The sequence below is a fragment of the Heterocephalus glaber genome, unplaced genomic scaffold, assembly GCF_053883595.1.
Source record: "Heterocephalus glaber isolate CG9 unplaced genomic scaffold, H.glaber_assembly_v1.0 deba00001561, whole genome shotgun sequence".
Taxonomy (NCBI): domain Eukaryota; kingdom Metazoa; phylum Chordata; class Mammalia; order Rodentia; family Bathyergidae; genus Heterocephalus; species Heterocephalus glaber.
The window spans coordinates 3092064-3103750 of record NW_028258349.1 but is presented as its reverse complement, the minus strand read 5'-3'; the positions used below and the strand labels follow the sequence as shown (position 1 = coordinate 3103750).

Sequence of the window (11687 nt, the reverse complement as noted above, 5' to 3'; positions counted from 1 at the left end):
AGCATTTCTGTGTAATCTACACACATCTTCCTGTGCCCTTGAAATAATCTCTAGATTTTATAGCACCCAGTACAATGTAAATAGTTGTTATATTGTATTGTTTAGGGAATAATGAGAGGAAAAAAGTACATGTTTGGTGCAAATGCAGTTTTAAAAAATATTTTCAATCCACAGTTGATTGAATACACAGAGACAAACCAATCACAAATGGCCAATTGTATTATTTAATTCTCATAAAATCCATTACATATTCATTTGTTTATTAACATTTCTTGCAATGTGCTAGATGCTGGGGTTACAGTAATAAAAACAGTCATCATCTCTGCTTCTGAAGAGCTTATAGTATAGTGGGAGAACTTGACATTACACAAATGAAAATAAATATTTAATGATGTGATAAATGACACGGGTGATGTAACAGAATGAGATTCACTTTAGGTTGAGTGGCCTGTAAAGGTCTCTCATAGAAGCTGACATATTTCAGCTGAGACCTAGAGAACAGGAGGAACCCAGCAGCCAGAGGAAGGGCCTTGAGGCAGATGTAAATCACTGTAACAGAGAATTTTTCTCTCCTAGAGAAGCTGAAAGGTCCGGGAAAATACATAGAGGGAAGGGGTGTGTGTGGGTTTGGGGGGCAAGTACAGGAGGAGTTAGTCTGCGATGGCCCAGGCCATGGAGACTGGATTTCATTCTGAATGCAATGGGAACCTGCAGGATTGTAAGCAGGCAAATGAAGGATCTGATTTATATTAAAAACATTACTCTGGCTGTCTTGTGGAGAATGGGTTGGAGGGAGATGAGAGCAAAATAAGGAGAGTTGTTCAGAAGTTAATGTGGTCTTCCGTGTTAGAGTTGGTGACAATTTGGTAGATGATAGTGGTTGAAAAGTTGCAGAGAAGTGGATGTGGTCCAGGATATATTTTATGGTTAAAAGTCCAAAGGGCCTGGTGATGGAGAAGCTGTAGTCAGGGATGACTTAGATTTCTGGCCTGAGCAATGGAGCTGATGTATTGCCATTTTTTTTTAGTCTATGAGACTAATGCTCCAAGATTTTAGGTAATGTATTTCAGGAGAAAAGTCTAGAAAATGATGTATCAGGAAATTAGTGTGGGCTCACCCACCTCCAGACACCACACACATAAACAATACAGTGTACCTTCTCATGAGTGAGTCACATCCTGCTGCTTTCTAAAATCTGAGACATGGTTACCTGCTGAATTATAATCTGTCAGCCATAACCCTGTTCAGTTATCAAATGAAAGTCACTATGCAGGTGTGTTATTCAAAGCACACTTTGTCCTGGAGTCAACTGGAAATCATTACTTGGTTCATATCCTGGAAGTGATGTTATTCCTGAAGTGTTTGGCCTAGGAAAACAGGTTCAAGTCTGAAGACTGGACGTGATGGTCCTGTCTGGGATTCAGATTCTGTTACCGGGAAGAAAACCAAGTTTCTTCTCTTTGTTGTCTCCCATGATATCAGGAGATCTGTCATTCCTGAATTTCTTTGAAGCTTATCTGCAATTTACTTGATGGTGTTGAGGGGCAGTTCCCCTGGGAGAAGTGGGCTTATTCTATAGGAACAAGAGGAAAACAAAATAGGTTAATAGAGAGCAGAACCTCAGCCAACCCTTCATGGCTACGGAGAGATGATGGGAGAGCCCCAACAAGCAGATATTAAGGATACTGATAGCATGAGGCAAGATGAAACTAAAAACAAAAAAGTTAAAAACTCAGTTATGTTTGATGAGCCTACTTCTCGGGTATGGTTTGAGGATGTTCTGAGACTTTCTGCATCCCCTTGGAATCTGAGCAACCGTAAAAGAGACTCTTTACTTATATTTATTTAGAAAAATAAATCTGAGAGAGAGGTAAGAATATAAGAACATGGAGAAATTATGGTTTTACCTGTTTGGAATGATTAATTGTGGAATAGATTGTAACGGAATCATTGCTTTTTGTATGTGTTAGGATTTCCATTTTCTGTAAAAATAATAGCAAACATTTGATTCACACAGAGACAAGAGATTCATAAATATATATAATATATACATATGCACACACACACGTATTTCTTGGGAAAGCAATTTGACAAAAGAGGAAATACATCAAAGTTCTCTTTTTTTTTTTTTTGGTACCAAGGATCGATTTTGGGTCCTTGCGCTTGCGAGGCAGGCAGCGAAACCACTGAGCTAAATCCTTGGCCCTACATCAAAGTTCTTTGAGGGGAAAGGCAGGAGTGTTTAGTAAGAGGAGGAATAGACCAAGTGACACCAGCTCAGACTGCAAAACTTTTGTGGTGTTTGCTGAGCCCCAAACAAAAGAGCAATAGCCCAGTAAAACAGAGGGCTCGAGAACCAGAGAGAGACCAAAAGGCTGTCTTGTTTTATGAAGGGAGGGAAGCACTCTTGTCCTGCCTCCAACTACTCTGTTCCTTTTATTTTTTTTTTATTTTTAAATTTTTTTTGGTACCGGGGATTGAACTCTGGACCATGTGCTTGCAAGGCAGGCAGCGGAACCACTGAGCTAAATCCCCAGCCCACATTTCCTTTATTTTTAAGAACTATCTTGTATACCAGATGATTGTTGAATTTTATCTTTTGTCCCAGGTTTTCATTAGCTACAGCGGGAGCTGCCCACTTTTCCTCCTCCACTTATCCCTATCCTTGTCTCTGGTCACTATGTCACTGAGATCTTCTCAAGCATCCTGGCAGATTAGGGATATCTGGCCTTCAGAATTGCTCTGTCTGAATATGCAGTATAATTATATCAACAGAAGTCCTCATGCACTTTGAAGATCCTGTTCATAAATTTTGACCCTTCAAACTAATGAAAGAAGAATCGAAGAATTATCAAGACCTCAGAAACTCTCCGAAGTGTATATATATACATTTTTTTTTCTGAAGAAAAAAATAGCAAATTGGCCAGAGATTAGTTTTTTGATTTGTTGAAAGTGACTCAATTTGCCTTCAACAGGAATTGGCAAGTGAGAGCATCTTTTGTTCCTGCTTCAAAGCACCTACTTCACAAATGCTTGCAAGGGGCTAAGCTAAGGGGATTTGGTGACGGAAGTCGAGATTTCTACCTGGGTTATGGTTTTCATCACTTTCACAATGCTATGTTTTCTTGACCTATTTTTCAGAAGACATTGGAACTGGCCTCACAGAATGTACTCTACAGTGTTATTTAGGACATGCCAGCACAGGTACTCTATTTAGGAGCGGTGGGGATGGAGGAGTGACAGGGGTGCTTGATCAGTAACATCACAGGGCAGCCTGTTGTGTTGCTAGAAGACAGGGGAGGAGTGAAGGCTGCTTATGGCTTTAGTGTCCCTTATTGTGGAGAAGCTGTGAGTTTTCAGCCTTTTTCCACTCTTGAAAGACTGCTTCTAAGCTACCCCAAAGCCCTTCACTTCAGCATGAGAAGCCCCCTGCTTTGGCACCCTTTCTTGTGGAAACTCTCAAACTTAGGGGAACGCTGATCCATTCAGCAAATATTTATTGAGTGTCATACTAGGCTGTAGGGAAAGAGCGAGGAAGATCTAATTTGCACAACTGCACTGCAAGGAAAAGACCGATGGATGCCCAAGCAGACAGAGAACAGCAGAAAGCTAGCAGAAACACTCATTCCCTGAGGGGTGACCACGGGGACACTAGAATGGTCTGCACACAGCTCCACAGCCTCTGTTGCTTCCTTCCTCTCCCCTCACTGGTGAATATCATTGGGATCAGTCAGATGACTGTGATGTCAAGTTTGTGGATAATCATGGTAAGAATGGAAACAACAATGGAGTGTAAAGGACCCACCTGGTGTGGATGAGTGACCTGCACATACACAGTGCTCCCGGGAGAGATGGAAGCGAGCTCTATGTTCTCTGATGTCTCAGCTGTTAACACAAAAGGCATCATTAGTGACAGGATTCTGGGACTCCTCCCCCAGCTCTGTGTCTTGCCCAGAGCACTTTCCCTCCCCAAAGAAGCAGTTGTTCCAAGCCTGGCTCTTCCTTAGGGTTCACTCATTTTTTGACCGTCTTTGTGCTCTGGGTTGAACCAGTGTCCTCAGTCATGCAGTCTACTTCTGACCTCATCTCTTGGGTGGGGGGTGATCTTGAGGTGCCCTGAAGCTTCAGAGTCTCCCTCAAGCTCTGTATGTGGAGTACAAAGTACCACTGGTGACAGAAGAGCTGGAGACCCAAGAATAAAGCAGCCAATCAATCTCCACATGAACATCATCAAACTTTCAGAAGCTCTTAGGGTGGATTTGATTAAGTTAGAGATGAAGAACTTCTGGCTCAGAAAGCTCAAGTGACTTGTTAAAACCACACAGGAAATGATGGCACAGGAATTCAAATACATATCTTTTTCACACTTTGTTTTTCACCTCTGTAATTACAGTGTGTCTTCCACTGCTCAAATCTTGGCCAAACAACAGTGATGAAGTCAGGTGGTTTTGGCTTTTGTCCTTTGATACTCAGATCTCATCCCTTGCCTCGGATTTGCTGGGTGGCAATGGACTGACCACAAGCCTTTTCACTGTATTTATTTTCTCCATCAGAAGGAAGGGGAACAACCCTGATTTCGTTATGAGAAACTGTGTGAAGGACCCTGCAGGTCTCATGGTTACAAGTCATCTCCTCTTGCACCATAGGGTCCCTCTGAATAGTGACGTTCTGACTCCCTTCTTTCATCCAGTCCTCTGTTTAGCCACTTCCCTCTTTCATTTGGCTTTTTTCTGTCTGATTTATGATTGGCATTTAAGAGTCTGGATGCTCACCAGGATGCTGGGTTTGCTGAGTAAGCAAATGAAGGGAACCTGAAAAATAAAATCAGGTCATCAAAATGTGTGACTGCAGTGAGAGACCTTTTACCTCCCTCCCTAGGGGGTTCTGTAGAGAATATGGGTGAGGGTGGCCCATGGACCTGAGCTGGGCCCCTCTTTTCTCAGGATGCCTCCTTAGGATATTAGCAGAAGCACAGTCACACCCTGGAGGTCACCCCAGTGGATGGGCTGAGCCAAGGTTTGGATCCTCCCTCCCTTCACCTGTCTTCCACGACAGATCTTTGGCAATCAGAGGCCACAGACTGCAAATCTGAAACCCAGGAGGAGAGACAAGAAGGAAGGAAGAAAACCTGCCTGTTCTTTTCCTGCAAGTAAGTATCAACACAATGATGACTATAGGCATCCCCAAAATTACAATCCAGGATAGGTTTTTCCAGTATAGATTTTCTTTAGTTAAAATATCTGAAAAGAGAAAACAGAAGTGGAATTTCTTGACACATCAGAAATTTACATCTGGGTAAAGCCCAGGTGTTTTCTTCCAGGGCCTCCACTGAGCCCCTGCTAGGTTGACTGCAGGGGCTGGGTGGGTGGTTCTTACTCAGAGCTTTGGGGCTCTGGCAAGCTCTCTGGGGAGTGGCAGTCTGTGTAGCAGCCTGGCAGGGTGGGGCTTGGTAGAGACAGGGGTGGGGGTGGGGAAAGCCATCCTGCCTTCCCCAAGCCTTTGTTCTTGGAAGGGGGAATGAGGAGGAGGAAGAAAGGAGAAACCTCTGGGGGAAGAGTGAGAGGCACAGAACTCCAGAGGAAGTCTGTCCCCTCCTAACCCTATGTGGCTGCCTCCCACTGCCACTGTCTGGGAATCAGGCAGCATGTGAGGTCATGCCACACCCCAAGCTGCTCAAGGCTCTCGGAGAGACCTGAGGACAACTGTTACCTTTGCAGAGACTCTTGGCAGAGACAAGGCAAGATAAATTGCTGACAGGGTTCTCCGCTATGCACATGTAGCTCTCGTCACTGGAATTCTTGGAATCCCAGAAGACAGTGAGGTTTGGTTCACTTAGAGAGGTAGTTCCTGAGACCTGCCACCCAAATGAGACAGCATCATTTGGGTTCTCCACAGAGCAAGTCAGGTTGATCTCACAGATTCCATTCCCAGACAATCGAACATCATGGGAAACTTCTAAGTTATGCAGTTGTTCTGTATACAGAAGAAAAACGGGCTTAGGACAAATGGTCTGGATCCTTCACATCTGTGTTTTGTATTCCACCACTGCTTATGCCATGGTCTGTATACTCTGTAAAAACTCTGCCTATGCTGCCTAATTGTTGGTAGCAAGGTCTGGAGTGACCAAATGAAGGGACATCAGTATGAGACAAAGTAACCAGTGGGAGAAATGGGAAGGGAGAGCCTGGGTTGCCACCAACTCTCTGGGTAATTTGGGGCTGGCACTTTAACTTTCTGAGCTCTGATTTTTTGGGGGTACTTTTTAGTGCTTGGGCATTGCCTCTTATGTAGGGATTAAGCTGGGGGCCCTGAGGCAAGAGCAAGCAGGCAATGTTGGGCAGCACAGAGATGCGATTATATTCAGCCATTTAAGATGACATCATATGCAGAAATTTCTGAGACCAAAGACTAGAAAATATTGTCAAGAAGAATGTCAGTAGCTGTGAAGCAATGGGGACGTGAGAGCAAGACAATCAAATGCCCCTGACCTTGTCTGGGTCTGAGGGTCGAAGTAAGATGACCCAACAAAGAACTCTCTGAATTGAAGAGACTGAGTAATGCTCTAAACTTAATCAACCAAGTAACAGTTGAGGAATTATATATAACCTACTTATGCCTTGCCATAATGGAGTTTTTGTGTATGGGAAGAGTGTTGGGATTGGAGTCAGGGAAATCTGGGGTAGGATCTTGGCTTTTTCATTAACTGGCTACATGACCATGAACAAATTATTACTATCTCCAAGACTGGATTTCCTTATCTGGAAAAATCAAGCAATAGTACCTATTTTTCAGATAATTATGAGGATTAAATGAAACAGTGCCTAACAGAGATGGCAAATATTTGGTACAAATGTCATATCTCATTCCATGTCCCTGGCTGACCTCAAAGATCTATATTGTTACCTTCTCCCACTTAATAAATACATAACTATCTGCTTGAAATTTCTACTTGGATATATCTCAAACTCACAAACTCAACTTCTTTTTTCAGTCCTGGGGATTGAACCCAGGGCCTTCACACTGAATTATATATCCTAGCCTATTTTTAAATTTTGGGACAGGGTCTCACTAAGTCTCACAATTAGCCCGGCTGGGTTCTAATTTGCAATCCTCCTGCCTCAGTCTTCAGAGTGGTGAGACTATAGGAATGTGCCACCACATCTAGCTTTAAATTCAACATTTTTTTTTTTTTTGGTACCGGGGATTGAACTTGGGACCTTGCGCTTGCGAGCCAGGCGCCGGAACCACTGAGCTAAATCCCCAGGCCCTAAATTCAACATTTAAAAAAGGACTTCTGCTTTTCTGTTCAAAACCTGCTCAATCTATAGCCTTTCCCACTTTAGTGGATAACAACTATATCCTTCCAGGTATTCAAGCCAAAAGCTCAGTCATCTGTGATCCATCTTGTCATCCCATACTCCTACAAGAAGAAGTCCTGGTTACTTTACCTTCAAAATATATCCAGATTCCAGTCTCTTCTGAGTTCTTCTACTGGTCCAAGCCAGCATCAACTCTTGCCTAGATTATTGCAATGACCTCCTAATTGATCTGGTTCACTAGTTTCTCAACAAAATAGCCTATGGCATCCTTTAAACAAGTAACTTGAATCATATTATTCCTCATAAAACTCTCCAATGGCTGTCAATCTCACTGAGACTAGAAGTAAAGTTTTGCTTTGGCTTTCAGAGCCTTACATGATGCAGCTTTCTATTTCCTTTCTGATCTAATTTCCTGCTGCTCCCTCTTTTACTCTGCTCCTTGATGTTTGACCTCCTTGATATTCCTTAAGCATGCCAGGCAACTGTGCAGATGGCTCTTTCTCTAGGTGTCTGCACAGTTCACTTTCTTATTGCTGACAGATCTTGGCTCACATATCATCTTTTCCATGAGGCTTAATCTGACCACTCTCTTTAGAAATGATCCCTGCTCCCTGGGACTCTTGATGTTCCTTATGTTGTTCTAATCTCTCTTGCCATATAATTCATGGCTTCTTTTAACATACTATGTTATTTATAAATTATGCTCATTATTTATTATCTGTCTCCATTCTCCAACCAGAGTATCAGCTCCATGAAGGCAGGGATCTTTGTATGCCTGATATATGCTAAGTGCCTCATACTGTACATTATCCATGGCCAGTGAATATTGTTGACTTAATGTATAAACTCAATACATGTTCAACATCTTTCTTAACACCAAACTCTAGTCAATCACTCATAATTAATTGGCATTAGTCTATAAAAGTGAATCTTTGCCATCCCTCTGCTGGTACATACAGAGTGATTAGTCAATGTTTTAAAAACAGAAACCTACATATTTCATCCTTTGAAATTTCTTTGCATCATTGCAAAACAATTTGATGTAGCTTATCTGTCCCTTTGTATGTATGTCTCTGAAGGACAGATATTCTAATAAGCTCTCTGAAGGGATTGACATTGATCCTAGGAGCGCAGTTGTTGCAGGAGAAGTCATGCCCCATCTTCTAAGTAGTGTCAGAAAGACACTTTCTCTGCAAATGGAATGCAGCCTGGAATGGAGTCTGTTCCCAGTCTTTCCATTGTATGTGTCTCATTTCTTTTCAGTATCCCAGCACTGTCTTGATGATCACTGATCAGCCAGGGTGATCCTCCCGTACTTCCTTTAAGGATGATCTCCTCAAAGATATGTCTATGTCTTAAATTTCAGAATCTGTGAATATTACCTTGTTTGGATAAAGGATCTTTGCAAAAGGAATTCAATTAGATGAAATCATCCTGGATTATCTGCATTGCCCCTAAATCCAATGACAAGTTTTCCTATAAGAGAAAAGCAGAAGGATATTTGAGACAGACAGAAGAGCAGAAAGCACAGAGAAGACAAGAGGCAGTGTGACAGAGACAGAGACTGGAGTGATACAGCCACAAGTTAAGGAACATGTAGGGATACTGACAGCAACCAGAAGCTGGGAGAGGCAAAGAACAGATAGCCTTCTAGGGTCTCCAAAGGGAGTGCAGGCCTATCCATACCTTGATTTTGGATTTTTTGTTCCCAGAACTTTAAAATAATAAATTTTTGTTGTTTTAGGCCATGAAGCCTGTGGTATTTTGTTTCGGCAGCTACAGGAAATGAATACATGCCTTGAAGCCATATTTTTCTCAAGGATATGACACTGACTAATCTAACAATGGCAAACGCATCAAATATTCCAGTGATACTAAAGGTTAACAAGTAACCCAAGTGTGGAGATGTTTAACAGTGCTTTTTTATTTTTATTTTTTTGAATATGATCTCTTAATCCAAATGCATTTTAGCTCTTCCAGGATCTTTGGTAGGAATGATAGAATTTCAGTGGTCTTCAACGTTGTCTTGTCTGATGGTCAGCTTAAACTTGAATAATGCAAATATAATAATAATGCAAATAAACTTGAATTTCCTGCAAAGTGATTATCTAAAGCCATTCTTCATTGTTAGTTTTTTTTGTTTCTGAGATAGATTTTAAACTATCTCATTATAGTTTCCATAATTTTATGTTGAGAAAATTTTCATTCTTTAATTTGTGGGGAAGCAGATTTTTTGACTAGTGATCCACAACATGAGCCATGTGAGAAAAATATTGTTAGAAATTTAATAACCTTTCTCTTTATTGGCTCACTCTTTTTTTTATTGCACATCACTCCTTTATTATACTGATTTGGAAAAAAGTTAAGTTATGCTCAAAATGAGTATTGGGCCCAAGTGGCAGGGCCAAGCCAACTGGAACATGATTCAGGAATCAAACATAGTGAAAGACACACTTGGACATGGTCAAGAGGCATTTTCACTGCCACCAAAACAAGGGAGAGGGATCCTAAGATACACGGCAGGATGCACTCCTGTCCCACAGAGGCCAGAGTTTATCCTGTACTAGTGTGAGGAATGGCTTATTTTCTGGTGACCACATGTTGAACTATTCAACCACCACTAGAAACCCCAGAAGGGTTTTTGTTTACCTTTTTTTTTTTTTTGTAGAAAAATTTAACACATAAACTTAATTTAGGATTAATCCCAACCTTCTAGAGTCAGCTCCTCTAGGGTGAGGGAGGAAATCATTGTTTTTTTAATCACCATGCAGGTTACATTCATCTCCCACTGGAATGATGAGAGCTCCCTGACAGTGACCAGACTAGAGAGTACAGGGCTGGCTCCTAGGAGCACAATATGCTCTCTGGCCTCTCCTCACTGGTCATGCCTTGGCATGGTTCCTCCCTGTCCTCTACTCAAGCACATCCTTAGTAAACAAAGCAGAAGCTCTAGGAAAAAACAGTTACTACCTCTCAACTCTCCAAGATAAGAAGAGCCTTTCCTGGGCTTGGACTGAGAACTTGTGTCCTAGAGGTACTATTCTGACTAGATTCTATCAAGGGAGTGGGTATAGGAGCTAAAATGCTAAAATGAAAATGGGAGCCACAGGTCCCCATCTGCAACTACAATATAAGATGCCTACAGATGTGATCAGTGTGATGAGTGTGGGGGAGAGGTACAGAGGAATGGATGGATGGGGGTAGCAGGCTGCTTGTTGGCCTTCACTTCTTGGCCCTGCCCTGGGCAGCCACAGTTTCCATGGCTTTACAGATGGTCTCTTCATCCCCTAGGAACTGCATGGGCTTGATGGGCTTTAAGTTCTTATCCAACTCATAGACAATAGGAATACCAGTTGGCAAGTTCAACTCCATGACAGCTTCTTCAGAGAGACCTTCCAGATGCTTGACTATACCCCGAAGGCTGTTGCCGTGGGCTGCAATCAAGACCCATTTCCCTTCCTTGATCTGGGGAACAATTTCTTCATTCCAGAACGGCAGAGCTCTGGCAATAGTGTCTTTCAGACTCTCACAGGAAGGCAGCTGATCTTCAGTGAGGTCTGCATACCTACGATCCTTACTGATGTTACTGTAGAAGGGATGATCAGGCTCCATCGGAGGTGGTGGAACATCATAGGAGCGCCTCCAGATCTTTACCTGAGCCTCGCTGTGCTTGGCAGCAGTTTCTGCTTTATTAAGGCCAGTCAGACCCCCATAGTACCACTCATTGAGATGCCAAGTTCTCACCACTGGCAGCCACATCTGGTCAATGGCATCCAGTACTATCCAGAGGGTCCAGATTGCTCTTTTCTGGACTGAGGTGAAGCAGATGTCAAATTCATAGCCAGCATCTCGTAGCGCCTGCCCGCCGCGCTTCGCCTCCTCGTGGCCGGCCGGGCTCAGATCAGAGTCGTACCAGCCACTAAAGCGGTTCTCCAGGTTCCAGGCGCTCTCTCCGTGCCAGATCAGCACTAGCTTATAGGCGGCCATGGCGACGGGTTAGAGATGCAGTGCTGACTACAGCTCGCTGAGATTCTGGTCTATTGGCTCACTCTTACAGAGAACTCTCTAGGGAGATTACTGTTCTATACACAGACCACTCTATTAGGTCAGGCTAGTCTTTGTGGAAAGTGAAGAATCACGGCAGGCTGGTTATGTGGGAAGTGGAACCACTTACCATCTTTGTGACCATGGGTAATTTACTGTGACCGAGGCTCTGCCTCAGGGATAAGGACTGTACTTACCTCATGGAGTCTTTGTGAGGATTACATGACAGATACATGTAGGTCCATGTTAATGGTACCATAAATATTAATTCTACTACTTTTCTAGTTGAAAGGGACCATGCTGTTGGATGGAGGGGGCTGTGGT

General features: G+C 42.8%; 2 protein-coding genes across 2 annotated transcripts in view; both read right to left on the bottom strand.

Annotated features, from left to right (window-relative positions):
- Positions 1-201: 201 nt before the first annotated feature.
- The window catches only part of Slamf6 (SLAM family member 6), a 40870-nt gene continuing 29384 nt past the window's right edge, over positions 202-11687 (bottom strand). The window contains exons 3-9 of the mRNA XM_087190842.1: positions 5710-5973; positions 4994-5240; positions 4773-4788; positions 4082-4366; positions 3806-3880; positions 1908-1982; positions 202-1573 (exon numbers count right to left, since the gene is read on the bottom strand). Coding sequence (XP_087046968.1) covers positions 1514-1573; positions 1908-1982; positions 3806-3880; positions 4082-4366; positions 4773-4788; positions 4994-5240; positions 5710-5973 — 1022 coding nt within the window. The 3' untranslated portion in view covers positions 202-1513. The remainder of the gene's footprint in view (positions 1574-1907; positions 1983-3805; positions 3881-4081; positions 4367-4772; positions 4789-4993; positions 5241-5709; positions 5974-11687) is intronic.
- On the bottom strand, positions 10519-11567 carry LOC101714576 (phosphoglycerate mutase 1-like). The gene has a single exon (XM_013077573.3). The coding sequence runs from the start codon at positions 11304-11306 to the stop codon at positions 10542-10544; it is 765 nt and encodes a 254-aa protein (XP_012933027.2). The 5' UTR covers positions 11307-11567; the 3' UTR covers positions 10519-10541.

Excerpts from the sequence above, each read along its gene's own strand:
- LOC101714576 (XM_013077573.3), bottom strand. The coding sequence starts at position 11,306 with ATGGCCGCCTATAAGCTAGTGCTGATCTGGCACGGAGAGAGCGCCTGG.